The following is a 26,402-nucleotide window of genomic DNA, read 5'->3' as shown; positions in this document are numbered from 1 at the left end:
CAGTGACCCTCTGACCGAGCAGGGAGTCACCCGTATGTAAAATAGTCAACCGGATTCGTCACTTCAATACCGTCGTCTTCAGACCTCACTCCTCTCTCCCTCTCATCCTTCTCGTCACCTTTTTTGTTAATGCTAGTTGTTACTATGCACAGTGGTGGAAAAAGTGCTCAATTTTTTTATTTACTAAGTATCAATACTGCAATGTAGAAATACTCTGTTACTAATGAAAGTCCGGAATTAAAAATGTACTTGAGTAAAAGTGCAAAAGTATTGGTATCAAAATGTACTTAAAGTACCCAAAGTAGAATGTCCCGCAGCGCGACACATTGTGAATTTGTACATCGGCTATTTTTAAATGGCCGAAATGCATATAGAGCTGAAGTGGTTAATATATGTTTTGTAATAATAATCAAAATCTACAAAGTAACTAGTAACTAAAGTTTACAAGTACAATATTTGGATCCGAGATGTAGTGGAGTAGAAGTAAAAGTATAGAAAATTGGAAATACTCATGTAAAAAAATGCAAATATCTCGCAATTGTACTTAAGTGCTGTACTTAAGTATACTTAGTTACTTTCCACCACTGACTATGCATGCAAATGTTGGTTACTTATTCACATGGTTTTGGTTAGATTTGTTTTGCTTGACCACAAATGTTAAGAATGCTATTCAGATGCATGTTGCATGCTGTGTAGACCGACGGTAGATATGATGTTTAGCAGACTCCTAACCGCTTTGAAGTACTGCATTGTTGTCTTTGCACTCTGCGTATGTGGCTATTTATGATGTTGTTTGTTGACTGGGGTTCATGCTTACTCTGATTACGCACTTGTAAGTCGCTCTGGAGAAGAGCGTCTGCTGAATGCCTAAATTGTAAATGGTAACTGTGAATGGTAATCGTACATTGTACATGTAAATGGTCATTGTAAATTGTAAATGTACAGTAATGGTAATTGTAAATGTATAGTAAATGGTAATTGTAATTGTACAGTAAATGGTAATTGTAAATGTACAGTAAATGGTAATTGTAAATGTACAGTAAATGGTAATTGTAAATTGTAATTGTAATTGTAAACTGTAATTGTAAATGATCGTGTAGTGTATATTTGTTGCTACTGTATGAGGTCACATCTTTTTAGTGGTGTCGATAGCAATAAGTATCTGATCTGTGACCAGACATACTGTACTCTGTGAGCGTTAATTAACGGGCGACAATAACCATGCATATACTTGATTGATAATGAGGTGTTATTACATGTAATTCGGTCTAACTGCAGCGTGTGACTGCGGCCTGTTTGATAGTCACACGAGTGAGCAGTTATTTCTTCTGTGATCGCCGTTACATCTATCTAACTGACTTCAGGGCTTTTTCTTCTTGGTCTTGGGGATACGTTTGCACCCTAACACCCAAACCCTAAAAATCCCTAACTTGGATCTGCCGTTTTCCCCCGTACAGTGCCCCTCCCCCCAGCCGGTGACCTGAGGGTGACTGACGTCACCCACAGCGCCCTGAAGCTCGACTGGGACGCAGCGCCCTGCTCCGTCCGGGGATACCTCATCACCTACAAGGCTGACGAGGCAGACGCCAAAGAGGTGACTTTTTAGATTCTGTGCGGTACACCGTTTCCCAAACAGTTGGTCGGGAACCCATCTTTGGGTCGCGGACCAATTGTTATGGGTCGCGATTAAATCTCTTTTTTTTTGTATCCTACATTTAACTTTTTTCCCCTTTAAAAAAAAAAGGTTTAAACCAAATAAATCTCAACTTTTCATCAATTCAATTTTTTTTTTTTCATTTTTCAAAAGTATTTGATAAATACGAAGCGACGCGTTGTGAGCTTGTAGGCAAACGTCTACAAGCTTGGGCTAAAAAGTTTGGGAACCACTGCTGTAGAAGCAGTAAGCCTTGCCAAGCCATGTGGCCCATAGGGCAGGAGCCTATCCCCTGTTTCTCTAGCGTGTGGCGGCTTGTTGTACAAGTTCACCCCCTGGACATGACGCTAGTATGTCGCAGAGACTTACCCCCAATCCAACCTTTGATGCTGAGTGCCAAGCAGGGAGGCATTGGGTCCCATTTTTTAATAGTCTTTGGTACTGTTTGACCCGGAAGTAATCGAAACCCTGACCTCCCAATCTCAGGGTGGGCACTCTCACCACAAGGCCACTGAGCTGGTTTTTAGACTCTGTGCACCTGTTTTATGTCCATATCTCACACACACACACACACACACACACACACACACACACACACACACACACACACACACACACAGCTACAGAGCGATGGACTCAGCGCAGCTGAAGCTTTCCAGAAATGACACCTATCCGTTCCAGCTCGAGCTCTTTGGCGCTGTACCTGAAAGAATAACAGATAAAGATGTGGAATGGGTGCAGGAGTGAGATGTCAAGAATCATAACCGTGAATCTCCTCGCTTTGGCTCATCCCGTACTCGACATCCTGCTCCTGAGTCTTTTGTCTGTTTGAATCATTACGTCTGAGAGGGATAAATTAGTAGTTATGCCGTTATGACTGATCACTCAATAATATTTTCTTAGACAGAATGATAGAAACTGCAGCTGGTGCATGTGAGATCTTCTTTTTGGGACCTCAGGGAGTGTTCCTATTGGACCCAGACGGGTGGTGTGTGTGGATCATAGCTTTGTCAGAAGAGTGGGATGAGACAGATTAAGCGCTTAAACCCTATATACAGTACTTTGTTGACTATTGTCCCCCAGGGGTCTATACTTGGCCCTCTCCTTTTTCCCCTCTACACCAGATCTCTTCTTTGAAAAAATAGACAAACTACAAGATCACAACATGTTGCAACACGTAGTGCTGCTGTTTTGTCCCCCAAATGTTTGGCTCTTATGGCATGCCCAGAATAGAGATGCTAGGGTTCATGATTAGAGTGTGAAGGTACCGTAATCGGTGGGATCACGGACAGGCAGCTGCGCTAAGTTTTGTGTCCTGTGTGCGCTACTGGCAGACTTCAATAGTCGCATGGCACCGCCCCCCATCCCCCTCCCCGCCCTCGGGAGTCTTTGGTCAACAACTGCAAGCTTCTGGCACAGGCCATTTGCTACATCCTCAGGCATAAATCAGGTAGCGGCGTGCCTCATTACTCCTCTGTGGGACTTCTTCAAAAAAGATGACAAACACACATGGAGGAGGAGGAGGATTTGGATCTCTGACCCGGGGTAACGTGGGAACGAAGAAGCCTCCCTGCCCCCCAAAAAAGTAGCAAGGTCTCACCCTCTGACCTGATGGATAATGTGGTGGAACCTGATTGGTGACAGCGCGCCACTCGCAGACTCAGAGCTCACCGCAGTGCAACATCCTCTATCCAGGAAAGGCCCTTCAGCTGCGATTTATGAGCTTAGAGAGAGAAATCCAGAGAAATGTCAGTTTAGATTTATGACTCAAACACAATTGCAAAAAAAAGAACACCCCAAACAGAAGAGACCGGGATCTCTGGTTGGTGGTTATTCACAGCGTTGATCCAATTTTCCTTGTTTGTTTCCATTTTCCTCCGAACAAATCTTTTTTCGTGCTTCCAGGGTCAAGCTCTAGATCCCTCTCTCGCTGGGGTGTATACGTCACCTCTGTCGCCATCGCTCTTGGAAACGCGCTCGTGAGAATGGAATTCGATTTTCATTAGACTTGAGAGAACCTTGGCAATCTGGCCCTTTCGAAGAGGAAGAAAAAGGCATTTCCAAGCGTTTAACGTCCAACAGAGGGATCACAAGATTATTCATGAAGCCCTTGAGTCTTTGGATATATACACTGTATTGGGGTGATGCTATCAGAGAAATAAAAGAAAATCCTATTTAATTTGTCCTACAGCTGGAGGTGGGCGGCGGTGTGACCACCAGGGTGCTGGACAACCTCATCTCGCAGACCGAGTACGGGTTGGCCGTCACTCCCATCTGTGACGAGGGTCCTGGTCAGCCCATGCTGGGAGATGCCGTCACGGGTAAACATTTTTTGACCATATTCACACGCCGGCCACAAGTAGGGCTGTCACGATTATGAATGTTTTACCCGACGATTAGTTGTCACTCAAATAATTGCGATTAAGGATTTAATTGTGTTTCTGCCGTTGAACATTATTGGAACATTAGGAATATAAATTGCATTTCTGTTTGGCTTTTAAGCTTTGTAAACAAAAGTAGCACAGGGCAGATATTGACAAATAACACATATTTAATTACTTTATACTTAAATAAGCATTAATAGTGGAAATAGCCGATCTACAAGCTCAAAGCGCGACACGTTTTGAGCTTGATCTGCTATTTCCACTTTTTTAGATTATTTTAGAAAATATATGAACATTTTTAATGGAAATTATTATGACGATCATGACGATTATGCAACACATAATCACGATTATCTCTTATAATTGCGATTAGGTGATTATGTAATAATGTTTACAGGCCTATAGATATTAGGGGGTTGGATAAAAAAAAAACGATATGTTAAAATTGCCATTATAGCCTTCTGTTAATTTCGTTCCCTTTTTTTAATTTATTTGCAGATGTGGTTCCCGCTCCCAAGGGTCTGCGCTTCACGGAGACCACGCAGACCAGCTTCAGGACCCACTGGGAGCACGGGGCCCCCGACGTGGCCCTCTACCGCATCGGCTGGACCAAGAAGGGAGACTCCAACTTCCAATATGTAAGAGAGCTCACCAGCTGTGTTACGCCACTTAATACACCCTATATACACCATTGGTTCTCCAAGTGGGAGGGTCCGGGGACCCCCAGGGGTCCTTGGAGGGGGATACCAGGGGGGGTCCCCAGCAAAATGTGTTAATATAGTGTCACAGTCATTAACCACTTCAATCATATTTTATAGTTTGGGCTATTCAAAAATAGCAGATCTACGAGCTCGTAGCGCGGCACCGAGTGCCATGATACGAGCTTGTAGATCTGCTATTTTTGAAAAATCGTGAAAACTACTTTGAATGTATATATTTTTTAAAGCGAACATTTGTAACTCAAATCTTTGCTTATGGAGGTCCCTGGGACACAATATTTTGAGATGGGGGTCCGCGGCTAAATGCATATCATTTTGGGGGTCCTTGACATTTTTATAGGTTTGAGAACCACTGCTATATACAGTACTTAGTTAACTGGAGTCCCCCAGGGACCACATCTCTTCACCAAATATAGCCAAACTACAGGCTCGCAACGCGACACAATGGGGGTTTGTAGATCGGCTATTTTTGCTGAATGCTTGCCCCAGAATAGGGACGCGAGGGTTCAAGTGGTTAAGGGGTTTTGGCTTTGGGATGAATCATTATGTGGTAAGCTGTTTGATGAGTGCTGTGGAAAGCACTTTAGCTGCGATGAAGCCCTCCTGTGATAGGGCCCTCCTGCCGTGGGTTGTGGCTGCCCGAAACATCTGCAAAACAGACCCCTGGCAACGGATTACAAGCTTTATTACAATGCTTATGATCTAATATGAATCCCCCCCGCCCCATTTGCTGGCTTTGATTGTATGGTGACGCGCACATTTTGCCACCTGCGCGCGTGTTCTGACCTCGTCATGTTTTCCTCCACAGGCGATCCTGAACAACGACGAGCTCAACCACCTCCTGGAGAACCTGGAGCCCGACACGCCCTACGATGTGTCCGTCACCGCCATCTACCCGGACGAGTCGGAGAGTGAGGACCTGCTGGGAACCGAGAGGACATGTAAGAAACGCAGCCTAAACGGGGTTCTATCATCATCATCATCATCATGACCACGCCAGTGGCTACTACAGTTGATTAAGTTACACTTGAGGTCCTTATACACGCCCAGGAGCGTGAAGAATAAATTATCAGGAAATCCGTCGCTCCAATTCCAATTAAGCATTCCAATTAGGCATTTGGTTGATGCCTCGTTCAAGTTGAGGCTTTTATTTCCTGCGAATCAACCTTGTTTCGGAAGAAACAGTTACTTTATGGCGCATAATATTCACGTTCTGTGTGGATGTACTCACGACACATACTACAAGTTGAAAGAAATATATTTTCTGGCAAATTAGACGCACGAAAACGCACTTCTAGTGTGTATTGTGTAAGGACCTTTAGTCGACAAATGAAATCTCTTGATGCTTGCGATTGGTGAGAAAACATATTTCCACTGACACAGATAATTCTCCAAAACCGTAACTCATATTTTGAATTCCTGACAGAATCGAATTTGTGGAGATGTAAGGTTGTGCGAAATGTTGGGTAAAGGCTGTGTCCATTATGCTTCTCTATTTCTGATTTGTTTAGTGAAACCTGGTCAACGTGGTCGTGGTAAGTATTTGCAGTAAACCAAGAGGACGTTCTCTCTCTTTTTTTCCCCAAGCGATGAACGCATGTTCCATTATTTTGTTCAATCATCAGCGCTGATGTTCATCGGACTGCCATCATTGTGTCATTTGAGCAAGGCACCTAACCCATACATCGCTCCAATGGTGCTGCATTGCGGCTGAAAACAGCCTTTTATATGATGTGTTGGTCTGTCTGTCTGTCTGTCTGTCTGTCTGTCTGTCTGTGCGTGCCAGTCATCCCCAGGTTGTTGCTGCAAACAGCCAAGTTTACGCCTGATTTATACTTAGTTTGGCGCCGCTGTCTCACGCCGCAAATAACTGATCTACAAGCTCATGATGCTTGGTAGATTAGCTGTTTTCTCTGTGTGACACTGGCGTGCAACTAAGTATAAAAGGAAGCCTTTCTGTTTGAAGGATTTGAACTATGCATGGCCCTGCAGAGCAGGGGTCTAAATCCCCTCACCTCTATGTTCTGTGTCATTCCATTCATCCTGAATGTCATGGCTGTGAATCCATTCCATCCATCCATCTATCCGTATTCATCCATCCATCCATCCATTCATCCATCCGTCCGTATTCATCAGTCCATTAATCCATTCATCCATCAATCCATTGCTGTTCCAGTGAATCCACCCATGCTTCAGAAAAGACAGCATACCAGAGGACGCATTGTCTTTTCTTCTTTTAAGCTGCAATCCTCGATTCAAACCAGCCCATACTGCAAAAAGAAAAAACATTTTACATGTATCTTTCAAAATAATACAGAATTTGAGCAAAGAATTTGGAAATGTATTTTGGACACTGGAAATCTATTTTCACAGATTTCTTGAGAAGGTTTTTCCACTTAAAATATAGTTTTCCTTATTTTGGTGTCCAGAAATATGTCAAACATTCTTTGCTGTATGGGAGCAACACAGCCTCTTTGTAAATTAAAGGAATTATCCACATCTTGATATGGTAAAGAACAAAACAAGCAAATCTAAGTTGTCAAGATAAAACAAAAATGTTTTCCTTTATACAACATTAATAAAGAGTCTGTTGACCAAAATATCAAGGATTGTGTCCTTTAAAAGATTCATCTTTGTTTAAAGAAATCCACAGTGCATCTGCTATAATGAAATATGACTGATTCAAATATCTGCGTGGTTGTAATATATGACATGTGTGTGTGTGTGTGTGTGTGTCCAGTGCCAGATGGACCTCCCACCGACCTGGTTGTGTTCAATGAGACCACCACCACCCTGAACGCCAGGTGGAACCCTGCCCCGGGCCGGGTCCAGAACTACAAGATCACCTACGTCCCTACTGCTGGAGGCAGGACTCAAACTGTAAGAATACCTCAGATATCCTATCTCCATATTCTAACTAATGTGTGTTTTTTTTCTCGTAAATTAACGCCCTACTTGATCATACCACCACGTCACACAAAAGTATCAAAAGTAGCAGATCTGCAAGCTCGTGTCACGTTTCGAGCTTGCAGATCTGCTTTTTTTGGGGTCTTTTTATGCCTTTATTGTTAGTACAGTAGGTAGACGGGAAACGGGGAGAGAGAGATGGGGAGTGAGACGCGGCAAAGGCCTCGGGACTCGACCCGCGACGTGCTGTCAGGCTGCTTTGGAGCCTAGGTGCCCAGACGGCTAGGCCAGCGACCCGGGCCCAGATCTGCTACTTTTGCTGTTTTTTAATTTGAGCTTTTACGGAAACATCGATAAGCAAGGCTGGCTGTCATTTAAAAAAATAATAATAATAATAAATCAAGCTATTGTGCATGTGTAGACACCCACACATGCATGGGCGAGCTGTGTCTCCTGCTATTTAACAGCCCTGCATGTCGTTGTTAAACGATCCCAAGAAGATTATGATCTTCCCTTTTACCCATCCAGGGAACCGAGGTCAAGCATTCTTCAACCATCACTGAGTTTACAGGATGTGAAGAGTTGCTTAACAGAGACATTCAGAGTCCCACCTTGTAAAAGTTCAGATGAAACCATTTTAATAGCCGCTGAGGGAAACATTGACCAGGCACTTGAGAGATTAATGTGTGTGTGTGTCTGTCCGTAGGCGTATTTGAAAGTACGTACAGTATGCATATAATTGTGTACGTTTGAAATTAGTTAACGGAACGTGAGTATCGGTGCTCTTTTTGTCTGGATCCACGGTCGTATTTTATGTTTGCGTTCCTTGCGCGGTCCGAGATGGAATGCTGAGACCTGGCAGGGATCAGTGTCTGTTTGTGTAACAGTAGAGACTGGTGCCATGGGGGACATATTCTGAAGAGAGTGTTTACAGCGTTGCACAGAACTGCGATGCACTTCAAGAAAGGCGTTTTGCGTCTGTTCGTTCCCCTGTCAGTTTCCTGTTTCGTCATATATGGCCCAGATGTTCATTCCGTTACATCCAGCATAGGTTCTATTTCATGCCGAAGATTGCGAAAAACTCAGCTTCAGTCCAGCTGGCTGTGTGGAGGTCACGCGCTGCATGCTGACTGACCACCAGCTACTACGTAACCCTTTTAACACAGGATGGAAGGTTTTCATCTTTTCGACGGGAGGAAACCCGGCTGCGCTGATTGCCTGGGTGATATCACGCTAAAAAGTTGAGAGATTGAAGGAAAACTGGAAGCTACAGAAACGGCCGAGCCGGGGGCCAAGTCTTTGGTTCACTGTAGGGATTTCAACAAGTGTAGCGTGCCCAGGCGGCCTTGCATTGTTTCATCTGGGACAACAAGTGTGTTTTAGGAAACGGCCCGACACACGCTTTGCACTTGTGTACAAGGAAAGTTGTCACGGTGCCGAATGACAAGGCTTCCGCGCCGCTGTTTTCTTAGAATCTGCTGATAAGATATGTCTGCGCTCGCTTGGCGCACGCTGTCAAGAATTACAACGATCCATGGAGGAGGAGAAAAGACACACTGTAAACACATAATGCAGACACACACATGCTTTAAGGTCTGTACACTCTGGGGTCGTTATATTCCTTTGTTTATGTCTACATTCATTCAGAATATGAATACTGTGCAACGCAATCTTTATTCGGAACAAGGCTGACTTTTCTGAGCTTTCCGCTCCGTGCATATAGGCATCCACCTGTATGAGTGAGGCATCAACTCTATGAATAGTTTTGATGTGAAATATTTGCTGGCAAATATTTCATATTTTTGTATTGTTTACTCATCATTCGTGTGTGTAAAGGCCACACACACACACACACACACACACACACACACACACACACACACACACACACACACACACACACACACACACACACACACACACACACACACACACACACACACACACTGAGTTTCTCAGCCCTCCCAGCATTGCATCCCCACTCCCTACCTACAGCATGCCTCTAGCCTAGCCAAACTCAGCGTAGTAAATTGACCCTCCACTAATGCCTGTAATGGCAAGACATCCAACTGTTTTGGCCATTAGGATATAGATTTACCTTGGCCGCTACACACTCTAGTAACAACGTCCAAAGACATCACAACATCCCTCCAGTCTAGTATTTCTCAGGTGAAATTCTTTCCACCAGCTTAGTGACTTCAACTCCAGAGTCCTGGGACGAGTTTTGTGTCCCATCTTAGAAACAGATCAACTCCCTCCCCTCAGTGTCTCCCAGAATTCAAAAGAACATCCAGATTCAGTTGACGCCAAAGTCACAGAATCTGTGAAATGCTTTTGGAATTTAGACGAAAGAGGTGCATATACAGTAGGATACTTTAAAAGGGAGATACCGCAGCTGGCCAACGGCGTACGGCAGCCAAGTTACTGTATCTGTCAAGCCTTTTAACTAGTGAGCCATTATTGCTGCAAGTTGGCTACTACAACCACATCTATCACTGCTCCAACCCATTATTAGCATGAAATGAGACATTCGATAGGACATCTTAGGGACCTCTTCATCATTTGAAAGAGTTATTTGTAGAATATCGAATCAAGAGTAATATACTGTAGATCAAGGAGGTTAATCACCTCTTCTCCCACCCCAACTCCCGCACCACCAGACCCAGATCGGAGGAAAGAAGACCACAGTGCTGCTTCCCAAGCTGACCCCTGACACTGAGTACTCCATCACCGTGGTAGCAGTCTACGCCACCGGAGTCAGCAGGGAGCTGAACGGCCTCGGCAAGACCAGTAAGTCGTTTGTTTTAGTTTTTTCTCTCGCCGACATTTGGACAGATGTGGAACGATCTCATGTAGAGTTGTCTTTTGAGAGCGTTCGATCATTCTAGCTAATGATAAATGGATTATACAAAGAGCAGCGCCTTTTGGATAATTAACGCGCAATCAGGCTCCGGGGGAGGTTTGACCGAGATGAATTGCTTAGTAGTCAGAGGAACTCGAGTGCTCTTAAGACATAGACGATCATGATTTAAAGGTGGTGCCGCTAAGGATGCACAATGAAGATCGTGATACAGAAAGCTGTTTTATGTAGTCATACAGATTTTTTTTGACCAGTTTGTAAATGAATCCTACCTTATTCCAGAGCCCCTGGGTGGTGTGAGGAACCTGCGTGTCACAGACCCCACCACCTCCACCCTGAACGTGCAGTGGGAGCCCGCTGAGGGCAACGTGCGTCAGTACAGGATCTTCTACGTGCCTGCGGCCGGAGGAGCCGAGGAGATGGTAGGCTGGACGACACCTTCCATGCACTGTAGTGTAGTTTGACACCGGCTCTTCTACTTGTCTTAACTTTGTGCCCCTTCTTTTCTTTTTTTATCCGGGAAAACCACAAGCAGAAGTGGAGACGGTGTTAATTCCTTTATATAACTTTGACACTGTTTATGTGTTTGCTTGTGGGCTCCAGGCGCAGGTATCTGGTAGCACCTACATGACCGTCCTGCCCAACCTCCAGTCGGACACCGTCTACACGGTGACCGTGGTGCCGGTCTACTCTGCTGGAGAGGGACAGCGGATTTCGGAGAACGGCAAGACACGTAAGTGTGCGATAGAGTGTATCCACGCGATAGTGCACAATTGTAGTCAGTGGTAATGCTGAGTCTGTGCACTATGCTATAGAGGTGTTACGGCACAGCAAAAATGTATGTTTTAGACCTTTTTAGAGTTAATAAACGTATGCAGATACTGTAGGCTATACACTGGTAGCATTTTTGGACGGGTGCCAGCGTGGAATCCGCTGGATACAGAATGTGAAGGCTCCGCATTTTTGGAGAAAGACACGTTGACAAGGCATTGACATTTTCTTTCCTTCGCTGCGCTGGAATGAATCAATTTCTGTCCGTCCGGAATGAACTCATTGGCCTCTCCCTCTGTCTGCGTGTCAGTAAGCTGCGTTGAGGTTTTGTAAAAAAAATACCTTTCAATAACTTCAATTCAAGCCAAAAAGATTATTTATAGAGTATTTGCTTATCGTGGGCCAAATGTACTGTATATATGGTTGACTTCCAGTATGTGTATGATGTGCCATGAGATGGAAGCGTTAGGGAGTTCTTCATCATTTGATCTAACATGGTACAGAATGACGTTATGTTTTGGCGCACTCAACTTAATCAGAGAGCACGGGTCACTCTTCAGTTTGTCCCGCAGTTTGAAACCACCAACCTCTGCTGGGAATGAGTCAGCGTTTTGAGGGGTGATTGCGTAGGAAGGAATTCCACCGGGTTGGCAGCGCTATAATGGTGTCTCCTCTGTTCTTACCGTAATATGGGCCGTTTATGGGCCAGCATGACGGCTAGCGGTCAGGCCTGATGGTGGGTTAGCGTTGGTTGGTTTGGGGGGTAGGGCAAGTAATTGGCTCCCCTCGGGGGGAAAAAAAGAAACCCGGGGGAGGGAGAGAAATGAATGGAGAGCATTCTCTTTTCTTATGGCTCTCGGATCACTTTAACAAGGTCACACTCCATGTTTTTACCCGTTTCCCCATAGCATAGCCTGTGGTCTGCAAGGTTCAAAGTGCTCATGGCCCTTGTTAGACATTGTAACGCAAAACCCTGCATCTCTCAGACGCCTACCCCTAGGAGATGTGGAACATTGCGATTTCGATGGCTTTGATGTCAAACACCTGTGGTTTTGATCTCTACAGTATGTGGAAAAGATTGTCTCTTCAATGGCCAAACAACATTCAATTCAATTTATTCTAGAGTCAACTCATTCATTCTCTGTTGAGAATCTATACAGTCGATGAACGAGTTGACTCCTTGAAAAGCTTTTTAAGGAATAATCTATACTATAGATTATTTATTGAAAAGTTTTTTGAAGGCAATAGTCTTGGCTCGTTGAAGCATTTCAGTGCGGAAGCTCACCATGCTTTTTGGCCTCATTTACGAGGCTACAATGCAGAGTAGTACAAAGCCCCCAAACATCTGCTTTGGTTTTTAGAAGGCAATCTTCACAGAGGGAAGCACAGGCTTCTGGTACAGTATATCCTTTTCATTAACCTTTAAGGCATTAAAAAGAAGCGTCCTGGTGCTAGCAATATTGTTAAGCAGTGTCTTTAAAAGCGTCTCTGTGGGGAGTGCTGGGGGAGTGATGTTCCTTTATTGAAACATTCACATGTGTTCTGCTGACTTCTCCGTCGGTCGACTAGACCGGTCTAGACCGGTGGTTCCCAAACCTCTCGGCTCAAGACCCAAAAGATACATCTGGTGTCTCCTCGGTACCCAAACTTACAAAACGTTTTTTGTAAGTTATGCATTAAACACTCAAGCAAAAATAGTGAAAATCTCTTACATTCTTGTGATTTCTTTGGGGACTTTTTGCACATTCTGCATTTTTGAAATGATAATCAAAACAATTTTAGGGGTAAAAATATATATATATATTTACTCACACTTACTCACAACCCATAAAAATGGGAAACACTGGTCTAGACCGTGCACCGTAGACAAAGACGGTTACTATGGCACTGGGGGAAGATTCACAAGAGTGCTATTTAGACACTTGTAAATCTGGCCCCAAGATACAACCCAACTGTTCCCCATTCCCTTCTTTCTGGTGTCCTTTAACAACCCCCCCCTCTCTCCTCCCCTCCTCCCTCTTTTGTTTGGTTACTATGTGTTGTTATCTCTCTCCCTCATCACTCCCCACGGTGCTAATGGTGTTTACCCTTCCCCTCCATCTCATCACTCTTTTCTCTGTCCACACCTCCCGTCATCACTCCATTCTCCCACCCCCCCCCCCCCCCCTTTCCTCCCACCACCACCCCCCCCCCCTTTCCTCCAACCATACCTCATCCTGATCCCCTTACCACGCTCAGTGTTGCCAGGTCTGCTTATTATAATTACCCCCCAAGGTTTTATTTGAAAATACCCGATCTACAAGCTCACAACGCGTCGCATCGCGACGTGTTGTGAGCTTGTAAGATCTGCTATTTTCAAATATCTGGTGTATATGTTTAAAGTGCTCATGTGGCCCATAGTCGCTTCTTTTGGGCTTGTTTTCCTAGACCTGGTTGCTTGTTTCTCTCACAGAATCTGGCAACACTGCCCACGCTAACCTTTTTTGCTTCCTCATCTTTTCACTTTTCTGCCCCATTCCATGCCATCTCATTATCTCCCCCCCGAATCCTAAATCTCCCTCCCCAGTGGAACGGACCCCCGTGAGTAACATCCAGGTGTTCAACCCCACCACCAACACCCTGAACGTGCGCTGGGAGGCCGCCACGGGCCCAGTCCAGAATTACCGGGTGGTCTACTCTCCTGTGACCGGCACCAGGCCCGCTGAATCGGTGAGTTCACCCATATCCTCATTATGGAGAATAGAGGGGAAAACGGGGTCTTGGGTCTTCAGTTATCTCTTAATTTACACGCACACGCACACACACACACACACACACACACACACACACACACACACACACACACACACACACACACACACACACACAACCAAACCCACATGGGGTCGTAGGCTGTGATCCCAGGTCAAGCCCTTAAGGGTTTAAGTCAGGTTAAACCAACACAGTGATACAATACATTGAGTCTTTTTTTGGACAATGGGAATGGAATCTTTTTACCCCCTTTCTGATAAGAATGAGATTAAGATATAAGAATAAGATAAGACGTAAATAACAGCCTGCTCTTCAAATGGAGCATGTGAGTGTGTTTTGTACGTGTTGCGTGCAGTTAATGTCAGTTTGAATTATTGTAAGTAATAACAAACTGCAGAATATTAAAAACTTTTGCGCTTGTTAAAGTGGTGATTAATTAAATATCACTCACTGCACCGAGTTCACATGGGGATGGAATCTGAGGGGGCTTTAGTGCATCCATGAACATCATCTGAATGGTGTACAGTACTTGCCGTCGCAGGCAAACCAACTGGCTCCGCGGTTCTGCCAGCAAATATTGCACCAATCAAGCTTGTCACTTTATTGGGAGTCAAAGAAACATTACAGCTTCATGGAGTGATGCAGTTTCCATTTTATTGATAGAGAGAAGGGGCACTCTCGCTCGCTCTCGAATGGTTTGTTGAACATTTATAGCGGCTTAGGCGATTTCCATGGCCGGAGCCAGAGATACGCGTCACCGGCAATGTGGCCTTTGTCGGGCAGCGCCGTCAAATTTAACACCATTCTGAGATTTGTAGCGTGCATTACCAGCTTAACTGAGCAGCATGTAATATCGGTTCGGATTTTACCCCCGTTACAGAGGAATATTACTGCACATACAGTAAAGTTTTGATTATACTGTACGAGTCCAGAGGCATTGGTGGAAAGTGGGGGCCATATAGTGAGTGATGTAATACAGGACTTGAGGCTTTAAGAGAATTCAAGGACTTTGTAGTTTCACTGGCGCGCAGCGTGCCAGTTGAAGGGTGCACACACAGTCAAATCCTGAGTGTTATGTGACTCTGAAGAGTGTACAAATGGAACCAAATGGACCCGCAAGTTACATTAACATGAAGGGTTTTACCGTGTAGAGAGGTCAGCTAGGAGAGGCCAGCTAGATGTATCTGACATCAAACACACTATGCTTGCATGCTGTGTTTGAGAGAGTTTCAAGTCAGGATTTTGCAGTGCACTTACAGTACACGTGGATCAGTGGGATTTCTCTCTTAAGTACATTAAAGTTGCAATACCACCATGTAGAAATACTCTGTTACAAGTAAAAGGCCTGTGTTCAAAATGTTACTTGAGTACAAGTACAAAAGTACAAAAAGTTTTGGCATCAAAATATACTTAAAGTACCAAAAGTAAAAATATATTATAATATATATATTTAATATATATTTTCAAATAGCCTAGGTATAAAATAGGGTAGAGGTTAATGTGTGTTTTATAATATAATAATTTATATCTGCAAAGTAACTAGTAACTAAAGTTTTCAAATAATTGTAGTGGAGTAAAAGTACAATATTTGCCTCTGAGCTGTAGTGGAGTAGATGTAAAAGCATTGAAAATTGCAATACTCCAGTAAAGTAAAAGTACCTAAAAATTTCACTTAAATACGGTACGTAAATGTACTTAGTTACTCTCTTCCAATGACACACACACACACACACACACACACACACACACACACACACACACACACACACACACACACACACACACACACACACACACACACACACACACACACACACACACACACACACACACACAGAGAGAGAGGTATGGCACCAGCACGGAGAGCCCCAGGGGAGCGCTGACCTCATGGGGTCTATATAGCCCACGCTAAACCCACAGATGGGAGAGCGCGAGGTTTGGAACAGGAGGCCGCCCGTCACCACTGTAATCAGCTGTCACCGCTGTTTTTCGACCGTGTTATTATACAGGCACCCGTGTCCAACGGGACCCCCGCCCCACCCCGCCCCCCACATGAAAGGCAGCGCCCCAACCCCTTCTCCCTTTCACTTCTCGGTGCTGACAACACAAAGTGGTCGTTGAGTGAGTGGGAGCTATTAGAGGGCGTGTGCCGACACAAACAGCTGTCGGAGAGGGAGGGGAAAGCGTGTCGGTGTGTTGTGTTTCGTGTGTGTGTGTGTGGTGTAAGGCGTTGGTTCTCAAAGTGGGGTCCGGGGACCCCCAGGGGTCCTTTGGGGGGGGGTTCCAGAGGGTCCCCAGCTAAATGTGTTAATATGGCGTCACAATAATCTTAACCACTTTGACCTTTTATACTTTGGCCATTCAAAAATAGCAGATATACAAGCTCATAGCACGGCACCGAGTGCCGCGCTATGAGCTTGTAGATCTGCTATTTTAGAAAAATCGTGAAAATGTGTGCAAATCTTTGAATATATGTATTTTTTAAAGCGAACATTTGTAACTCAAATCTTTGCTTCTGGGGGTCCTTGGAACAAAATATTTTGACATGGGGGTCCGTGGCCAAATACATATCATTTTGGGGGTCCTTGCCATGAAAAAGTTTGAGGACCACTGGTGTAGGGGGACCCGTGTCAAGTTTGTTCACTTAGAGAATCATCATCGTCTTTTTCTTTCTTTTTTTTTAAAACCTGTCACCATCTACATCACTGGTTCTCAAGCTTTTTAATGTCAAACCCCCAGTTTGATATGCATTAGGCCACGGACCCCCAGTGGATACGATTTTTATCTCTCTGGGACCCCAATATACACTGTGTTCATTTAACTCTGAGACTGTACAAATGGTGATAGGCTGGTATCACTGCACCAGAACCAAAATGGTCCCTCACGGGTCCATTTGGTTCCATTTGTACAGTTTCAGACCCTTAAGAGTCCACTTGGTTCCTACAGTAGCTATCAATCATTTAGCAAAGGAATGGGGACCCCCTGGAACCGCCTCAACGACCCCCTGGGGGGGTCCCCTGACCCCACGTTGAGAACCAGAGATCCACAGTTGAAGTAAAGGGATAGTTCACCCCCAAAATGACTTTTTTTCTATCGATTAGTCACCCCATGGAGACTTGAATTCATGGATATTGTTTTGTTTTTGTTGCATTCCTAAGCCAATAATTTGATGACCGGCAGCGGTTCGGAGTCTCCTTTGTGTCTCCTACCGGAACCGCTGCCTACCGGTCCGCCGGTCATCAAATTATTGGCTCAGGAATGCGGCAAAAACAAAAAAATATCCATGAATTCCAGTCTTTTTTGGGTGAACTATCCCTTTTAAGACTTATTTTTCAATGCTATTCTTACAAAGTAAGTCTGCATCCACGTCACTGCATTGACGTAGATCACTGTTTACTTGATGTTTAACCCCGGGTATGTTGTATGTATGGCTACTAGGTCGTAGTCCCAGGCACCCAAACCACAGCCTTCCTGCAGCAGCTGCTCCCAGACACCCCCTACAATGTTGGGGTGGTGGCCCTGTACCCCGACGGAGAGGGTCCCGCCATCAGCGACGAAGGCAAAACACGTAAGAACTACTTTATTCATCCACGTGTGTGTCCGTCAAAGTTTTTGTTTCGTTTTACCCAGCTCGACCCGTTAAGACCGGGATTTCTGTATCACTTTAGATTTGTTTGGCTATTCAAAAATAGCAGATTTCACACAAAAAATAAGCAGATCTACAAGCCTAATGAGCTTGTACAGTAGATCTGCTTCTTTTTTTTTGTGAAATCGTGAAAAAAACGCCTCAGTGGATACAGCCCCTAAGAGCAGGAGAAAATCGTCTAAGATGGTCAACCTCCTTATGTATTGAGCTAGGAACGCTGATCTTACATCATATTACTTTTTCGGTGATGAAAGAAATGTCTACTCTAAATGTCCTCTAGTGGTTTTTGTTTTGCAATCCTACATGTTGACTGTTCAGTCACTCCCACTTGAAATAACCAAAATAAAACCCCAGATCAGCATGTCAATGCTATGCAGTGGCGGTTGCAGAACGTATCTAATGACTGGACCTGGAAAAATCTGTTGTTTTAGCTTGGATGTTATATTGACCAGTGGATGATGTCAATATGACACTTTTTCTCACCGTCGTATTTGCAGTGGTGGAAAAAGTACTCAAATGTTTTACTTAATTAAAAGCATCAATACTGCAATGTAGAAGTACTCTGTTACAAGTAAAAGTCCGGAATTAAACATTTACTTGAGTAAATTACAAAAGTATTGGTATCAAAATGTACTTAAAGTACCAAAAGTAAAAAAAAAATTGCAGATCTACAAGCTCACAACGCTTCGCATCGCGACACGTTGTGTACTTAGTTACTTTCCACCACTGCTTATTTGGCTTAGCCGTCCAACTAGCCTCTTATCCATGTTGACCTTTTTAAATGTTTATCTCCCCCTCACCCAGTCCCCCGCAGTGGCCCTAGGAACCTGCGTGTGTACGACCCCACCACCAGCACTCTGTCGGTGACCTGGGAACACGCCGACGGTCCCGTAACGCAGTACAAGATCACCTACGCCCAGACCACCGGAGACCCCATCGAGGAACATGTAAGCAGCCATGCTACTGCAGCACAATAAGTGTCCATGATCGTTTGAACGAGAGGTGACATTCGGTCCTTCTTTTTTGAGTGGTACATAATATTTATATTTATGAATAGATTCAAGATTCAAGATTTGTATTAATACAACTCATCTGCAAGTACACAAGAGGAGGATTCTTTCGTTTTGGTTCCTCAACATTGTAGCAGCAATAACGACAATAACAAATACATAATTACGAATAACAATTCGTCTCTGTCGGGTGGAAACCTCATATGTCCAAAACTGTTATTTTTCAGGATTCAAATTCAAAAACATCAAAAGTAGCTGATCTACAAGCTCGAAACGCGTCGCTTCGCGCCGCGTTTCGAGCTTGCAGATCAGCTACTTTTGATACCTCTGCGTGACGCTGTAGTATGATCAAGTGGGTGTTAATTTATGAAAAAACTAAATAAAATAACATCTGGAGTTAAGAGGTTTCTGCCCGACAGCAACGAATAGTACTGTAAGTAGAAGATAAAGAATGTATGTACATTACTCCTAGCACACTTTGAGGCACTTGAAGGTGCTGTGTTCATAGTGTCCTACTTCTGATATCATTACAAGTGCTCAATGGGTGAAATGTCTTGGTGTGCCCTCACAGACCACAGTGCAAGGGAACAGAAACAGCGCCGTGCTGCAGAACCTCGATCCAGACACGCCCTACAACATCCGAGTGACCGCCATCTACGCTGATGGACCAGGAGGAGAACTGGAAGGAGATGGACACACCTGTAGGTTACACGCACACGCACGCGTACACACGCACACGCACGCACGCACACACGCACACACACACACACACACACACACACACGCACACGCACGCGCACGCGCGCGCACACACACAGTGGAGCAGAACATCCTTGCCAGCTGCTTTTTAGCACGTGTTTTGCTGAGGCTAATTGTATGGTGAAAGCAATAAAGTTGATGTGTGGAGAGAACAGTTAAGGAAAGAAATATGTAGGAACACACACACACATCCACATGGAGGAATGCGCAGCAGAAAATCTGAATAGACTGAACTGCTGATTATGATCCTGGACGGATGAAACAATAGGGAAATTCTTGACTCTGCCTGAAGGCCAACATTACCTAGAGCCCGTGCCAGGGAATTCTGGACTGGCAGTCCTCCAGTGGGGGAGATTTCACACTCGTAAATACGCCCAGTGTCCTTACTGATTTCCCCTTACGAATCAAAGAGAATATTTCTGCCTTATACCATGCAACAACATAGAGCTTGCACAGTGGCTTTTGGTCGTCCCCATTTTCTCTGACGTGATACAGTTTTGTACTGATTTTGATCACACTTTAACTACTTTCAACCTGACCTGTTTTGGGCATTCAAAAGTCTACACAGTCAGCGTCACAGTCGTGAGCTTTTAGATCTGCATTTTCCACTATTTGTCATTAGGCCTGACCTCGATTAGCCGAATAGTCGACCAATCGACCGAGGGAGTCTGATTTCTTCTCTTTTTTTTGCATTATTCGACTGAGAGATTGGCCAAATTTTTTATATTAATTAACCAATAGTTTGCCAAAAATAGGATATATATATCATGATTTATTGGGAGAAACCAAGCAAGTATATGTTAAATCAGACATTAAGCATCCCTACAGCCCAAATGGAATGTTCCTCTATTGCATAACACTTTTTTTTGCATGATTCGACTGAGAGATTGGCAGTCGAATCAGACTAATTCGACTGCCAATCTCAGTCGAATCATGCAAAAAAATATATATATATCTCCCCCCCAAAAAATAAATAAATAAAATATTTTCTTCTTTTTTTATTTTGCATTATTCGACTACCAGTCGAATAATATAGGCAACATTTGGCCAATCAGATTCGACTATAGAAATCCAGACCTATTTGTCATACAACAGAGTTTATAGGGGCTTTAAGTGATGAAGATAAATTGCTCATGATCCCAAAGTGATTCACGTCAGGCATGCCCCCGTGTGATAAAAAAGCCCCAATGGCTGGCAGTTCATTAATAAAATGTAATGAACGTGCACTCCGGGTGCCATGCAAGCCTGTTTTTGACTGTTCTTTTTTGTATGCTCCTTTCAAAACAGTGGGCTTGCTGGGTCCACAAAACCTGCGTGTGTCTGACGAATGGTACACCCGCTTCAGGGTGTCCTGGGACGCCGCCCCCTCCAAAGTCACCGGATACAAGCTGGTCTACCAACCTGAAGGTACGCATGTTTTCCCATAATGTCTCTGCAGGAGATGGAGCTAGCACCAGTTTGTTTGTTCCAGTTCTCGTAATTATCCAGGACTGCGTGTTCCCAACAAGTGAACAATATACTCTCTTCACTGTGATCAGATGGTACAAGGATGGTTACAGTTAGTTAACCCATTAAGATCGGGGACGCATCTGTGTCATTTTAAGATTTCTTTGGCTATTCAAAAAATAGCAGATGTACAAGCTGCGCTATGAGCTTGAATAATGGTTAACATTTTGTGCAAATAATTTGAATATTCTGGGGGGGGGGGGGGGTCCCTGGAACAACATATTTTGAGATGAGATGTCCGCGGCCAAATATATATCATTTTGGGGGTCCCAAAATTATGTTTTTGCCCGCCAATCCCATCAAAAATATTTTGTTCCAGGGACCCCCCAGAAGCAAAGATTTGAGTTAAACATTTTTGTTAAAAAAAAATATTTTCAAAAATAGCAGATCTAAAAGCTCATAGCGCGGCACTCGGTGCCACGCTATGAGCTTGTATATCTGCTATTTTTGAATAGCCAAAGTATAAAATAATGGTTAAAATCGAAAATGACACAGATGCTTTCCGGGTCTTAATGGCTTAACAAAGGCTGCTTGTAGCTTTTGTTTTTATTCATTCCCCCCCATTGAGTATTAATATTGTCTTATTTGTTGTGTGTCCTTTAAGGCTCAGATGAGTCCATGGAGGCGCTCGTTGGAGACGTCACCACCCATCAGCTGCACAACCTGAAGCCTGGGACCACGTATGACGTCAAGGTGCTGGCCCAGTACCCCTCCGGCCTGAGCGAACCGCTGATCGGACAAGGCACCACGCGTACGTAGATAACCATCATTTCTCATTGGATAGTGTCAACAACTTGTAGATTGGAAATTCTTTAGACAATTAAATAGGGCTTAAGTGGTTAATAGCTGCCGCCGGTGTCAACCCCACACTCTGCTGAGTTAGCTTTGGCTTTCTACATTGTCATTAACAGTCACTAGGTCTTTTATGGGACTACGTATTGTAATAGTGAATGATGTATAAGTCAGTGGTTCTCAAAGTGGGGCCCCCCAGGGGTCCTTGGGGGGGGTTTCCAGGGAGTTCCCGGCTAAATGAGTTAACAATCATTGTAACCACTTTATCAATTTAAACGTTGGATATTCAAAAAACAGCAGATCTACAAGCTCACAGCCCGTCACTACTGTATGTGACGCGCTGCGAGCTTGTACATATGCCATTTTTGAAACCTTTTTTTGAATAATTTTTCAATTCTTCTGGGGGTCCCTGGCCTTTTTGAGATGGGGACCCACGGCCAAACACATATCAATTTTGGGTGTCCTTGACATGAACCACTGGTATACGTATGTGTGCTAAGTGTGAGTTTCTCTTTCAGTGTATCTGAACGTGACTGACCTGACCACGTACAACGTCGGCTACGACACCTTCTGCATCCGCTGGGCCCCGCACAGAGCTGCCACCTCCTACAGGCTCAAAGTCAATCCCTTTGACCGTAAGTATTGAACCCAGATCTGCTTGCCAGATCTGCTTATTATAATTTCCCCCCAAGATTTTATTTGAATATAGCAGATCTACAAGCTCACAACGCGTCGCGAGCTTGTAGATCGCCTATTTTCAAATAGCTGATGCATACAGTATGTTTAATATGCTCATGTGGCCCATAGTCGCTTCTTTTGGGCTTGTTTTCCTAGACCCGGTTGCTTGTTTCTCTCACAGCATCTGGCAACACTAATTGAACCATCACATACAAGCTTTGAGTCCATTGATTCTGTTGCCTTGTTGTCTCTAGCCTTAGCCCCAGTGTGTGAAACTTTGAACTCGTATTTATCCAAAAATGTTTTCATTTTTTTCATGTCGCGGATGTCTAGACCCTAATGTGAAAACCAGTTCACTGCATTCTCCCAAGAAAGCATGAAAGTAAATTGTTAAGTATAGCCACAAATAGCCCGAGCCTCATTTGAATTTTGGCGACCTGTGCATCTGTTTTTGTTTAACTGGCCTTTGCCTGAGAACTTTTTAAATAAAAAGCAGGAGAGAGATAGGAAAAAGAAAATAATAACAGTGCATTGGAGTGGAGCAGGATGTGAATATGGTAGCCATTACAGAGAGAAAGAGAGCACTTAGGACCATTATGTGAGTGCCTGTCTGTTCGAGAACTGTTGAATAATTTGACGCGTTAACCTTGGAGGGTGTTGTTCTGTTCATAATTTACCCTTGTTTTCGTTTTTCCTCTTCTCTTGTATCCTAACCCTCTCCTCTCCTATCCCAGCCTCTAACAGTGGAGCTCAGGAGATCACCGTCAGGGGCTCCGAGAGTACTTACTGTTTTGACGGCCTGACCCCTGACGCCCTCTACAACGCCACCGTCTACACCCAGACCCCCAACCTGGAGGGGCCCGGAGTCAGTGTCAAGGAGCGCACATGTAAGGAAAATCTCTGCTTCGTCTGTTGATGGATAGTGTTGCATGAAAATCTAATAATGTGGATGCACATGGGTCCACATGGGAATGGCATGGCTCCCATGTGGACCCCGGACTTCCATGTGGCCAGCCTGGTAGTCATCTATGAAATATCTATGATGTATGACTCCAAATTTGGGTAAGGTTTCTGTCTCATCGGAGGCATCACCCTTTGACTTCCATTATAAAATGACATTAAACGTTTCAAAAAGTATAAATCATCATGTGGAAAGAAAATGAGTGGAGGTGCTTCTGTGGCCTACTGACAGTGTGGCCTACTGACAGTGTGCACAAGACATTTGGTGCTGCTGATCAGCACCAAATATCTTCTTGCACAACGGTTTGCGAGATTAGACTGCAGAGCCAGATTGTAAATAGACGCAAGATTCAAGGGCATGAGTTATCTTGTAGCTCTTTACCTGACTTGATATCATCACTGTGGTCATTTTTGCATGAACATCAGTTAATCAGACCAGTGGTTCCCAAATTGGTGTGGATTTTGACCTTCCCGTCGTTTTGCCTTGCACAACAAAAATGATAAAACCACTGCATCAGACCACACTGCCTTCAGCTGTATGTTCATGTTTGTTTTTTGTGTTGCAGTGGTCAAACCCACTGAGGCCCCCACAGAGCCTCCTACACCACCTCCTCTAGCCACCATGCCTCCTGCCCTGGATGGTAAGAAGCTAGCATGCTACATGTGTTCAGTGTTGGACAAGCTACTCAGGACGTTTAACAAGTTACTGCTCAGTAATACTATTAGTTTACATATGACTTACAACCTGTTTAGCCAGCTCCTTCTAGAACTGAATCCACTTCATTGGAACAAGGATTAACCTCACAGGAGGAGTCACCAATCGGCCAATTAGAAACTGTAGTTGAATGACTGTTTTGGCGATTACAGTACCTTACGCAGTTACACTACGGTACTTGTTACTGGAGAAAGTAAGTACTGTTACAGTAATATATTACTTAGGCACTACCCAACACTGCATGTACGCATCGACCTGCCTCAAGAATCTGCCACATTAATGTACATGGATCATAAACGTCTCTGTCGGGTGGAAACCTCATATGTCCAAAACTGTTACTTTTCAGGATTCAAATTGAAAAGTCGCAAAAGTGGCAGATCTGCAAGCTCGAAACGCGTCGCTTCGCGCCGCGTTTCGAGCTTGTGGATCTGCAACTTTTGATGCAGATCCTGTAGTATGATCAAGTAGGGCGTTCATTTACAACAAAAACAAAAGTTACAATATTGAGATAAGAGGTTTCTGCCCGACAGCAACGAAATACAGGTGGGCTGGGCTTTTCAGCCATCAGCCCAGACCCTTCGTTACTGAGCCAGTTGTCTTTGCTTGCCTCAGTGTGCAAGGGCGCCAAGGCAGACTTGGTGTTCCTCATCGACGGTTCCTGGAGCATCGGAGATGACAGCTTCCTCAAGGTGATCCAGTTTGTCTTCAGCATGACCGGAGCCTTCGATGTCATCAGCAACAAGGGCATGCAGGTCAGTTCACACGTCTCGCTGGATAGTCATTAGGACAGTTTTTTTTTGGGGACGTTTTGTTGTTTTGTTTTGTAAGATTGCAACAACGCGGGAACCTAACAAACCTGTATTATTTTTAAGCCTTTTTTGTCATTTATGCCGGAGTTACATTCATCAGCCGTCCTCATGCTCCACTCTTCTTTTGTCAAGCCCTATTATTTTACTTTGCCGTACGATGGGTGTCGTGCGGCAAAAATAGCCTAGGCTATTTCTGCAATTCTTTTGAATGTTTTTGCCTATAATGCCATGCCCAAAATAGATACGGCAGTTTTGACGGCGGCTAATTAATCTCTCCTCTTCCGGTAACAGATTGCGTTTGTGCAGTACAGCGATGAGGCTAAGACTGAGTTCAAGCTGAACACCTACCATGACAAGGGCACAGTGCTGTCTGCTCTGCAGATGGTCCGGTACCGGGGAGGAAACACCAAGACAGGTACAGTACACAATATTAATAATAATAATACCCTCTATTTATATAGCGTCGTCCCACGTAGCGCATGAATCTCATCACTTGCAGCTTTAACCCATTAAGACCTCTTCTTTTAGATTTGAGTTAAAAAGCATTATTTTTTACTTTGGCTATTCAAAAATAGCAGAAACTTTAAAAGAATATAGACTCAAAGAATTGCACCCATTTTCACTTTTCTTTTTTAAATGGCAGTTCTACAACCTCCAGAAGTGAAGATTTGAGTACAAAACTGTCGCTTAAAAATTTTACGAGATTTTTTTAACTCAAATCTTTGCTTCTGGAGGTCCCTGGAACTAATTATGTTGAGATGGTGGACCGCGACCAAATACATTTGGGGGGTCCTTGACATGAAACAGTCTGAGCACCACTGATATAGCAACATAGGTTTTTCACAAAACTAGAAGACATTAAGTAGAGTCAGCCTCAGGTCTTAATGGGTTAAGTAAGTATAAGAACTATATGCAGAAGAGTTTGGATTTGAATCCAGTGTCCTCTCTCTAGGCGTGGCGCTGAAGCACATCAATGAGAAGCTGTTCACGTCGGACGGCGGGATGAGGAGGAACGTGCCCAAAGTGCTGGTGGTGGTCACAGACGGACGCTCCCAGGACGAGACCAAGAAGAACGCTGAGAAACTGCAGCACCAAGGTACGTGGGATTTGTCCCCAAACAGAAGTCTGAAAATTGGGAGGGAAGTAGCTTAATTTCAATACAGAGTGCATTGATATTAAAAAGAAAATCGACTTTGTAATTTGTACTTTTGAATACTTTAAAAGCAAGTGCTCCAGTACTTTAACTCGAGTACAAATTGACCCAGGCAACTTTCACTTGAAGTTGAGTTATATTGACCAGGAGTATCTATACTTTGATTCAAGTACTGGGGTCAATTACTTTGTCCACCACCGCTCCTTGGGGATGTTGCTCAATCGTTGTTATGTTTTGTTTTTATTATTTTGTCATTTGTATATAAATGCAACCGGGCTGTTTTGAATTAGTCAGACTCCCAAACCTAACTTTTTCTTGGCCACGTCAA

At 44.1% G+C, this 26,402-nt stretch overlaps 1 protein-coding gene across 3 annotated transcripts in view; it reads left to right on the top strand.

Moving 5' to 3' along the window:
- col12a1a (collagen, type XII, alpha 1a) overlaps positions 1-26,402 on the top strand; it is a 93,743-nt gene that overhangs the window by 41,251 nt on the left and 26,090 nt on the right. For 2 of the 3 annotated variants that reach the window (XM_080414725.1, XM_080414727.1), the window contains exons 24-44: positions 1,458-1,594; positions 3,846-3,975; positions 4,537-4,676; positions 5,566-5,698; positions 6,269-6,292; positions 7,498-7,637; positions 10,325-10,454; positions 10,807-10,946; positions 11,128-11,257; positions 13,862-14,004; positions 17,485-17,614; positions 18,497-18,639; positions 19,274-19,403; positions 20,749-20,868; positions 21,572-21,718; positions 22,278-22,394; positions 23,172-23,324; positions 23,964-24,038; positions 24,725-24,864; positions 25,213-25,336; positions 25,874-26,017. In XM_080414725.1, the coding sequence (XP_080270851.1) occupies positions 1,458-1,594; positions 3,846-3,975; positions 4,537-4,676; positions 5,566-5,698; positions 6,269-6,292; positions 7,498-7,637; positions 10,325-10,454; positions 10,807-10,946; positions 11,128-11,257; positions 13,862-14,004; positions 17,485-17,614; positions 18,497-18,639; positions 19,274-19,403; positions 20,749-20,868; positions 21,572-21,718; positions 22,278-22,394; positions 23,172-23,324; positions 23,964-24,038; positions 24,725-24,864; positions 25,213-25,336; positions 25,874-26,017 (2,670 nt within the window). The remainder of the gene's footprint in view (positions 1-1,457; positions 1,595-3,845; positions 3,976-4,536; positions 4,677-5,565; positions 5,699-6,268; positions 6,293-7,497; positions 7,638-10,324; positions 10,455-10,806; positions 10,947-11,127; positions 11,258-13,861; positions 14,005-17,484; positions 17,615-18,496; positions 18,640-19,273; positions 19,404-20,748; positions 20,869-21,571; positions 21,719-22,277; positions 22,395-23,171; positions 23,325-23,963; positions 24,039-24,724; positions 24,865-25,212; positions 25,337-25,873; positions 26,018-26,402) is intronic. The other variant, XM_080414726.1, reaches the window with a different exon arrangement.

The sequence above is a fragment of the Gymnoscopelus braueri genome (genome assembly GCF_963280865.1).
Source record: "Gymnoscopelus braueri genome assembly, chromosome: 19".
Lineage (NCBI taxonomy): Eukaryota > Metazoa > Chordata > Actinopteri > Myctophiformes > Myctophidae > Gymnoscopelus > Gymnoscopelus braueri.
The sequence above is the reverse complement of the archived record's forward strand: the minus strand, read 5'-3'. Positions and strand labels throughout refer to the sequence as shown.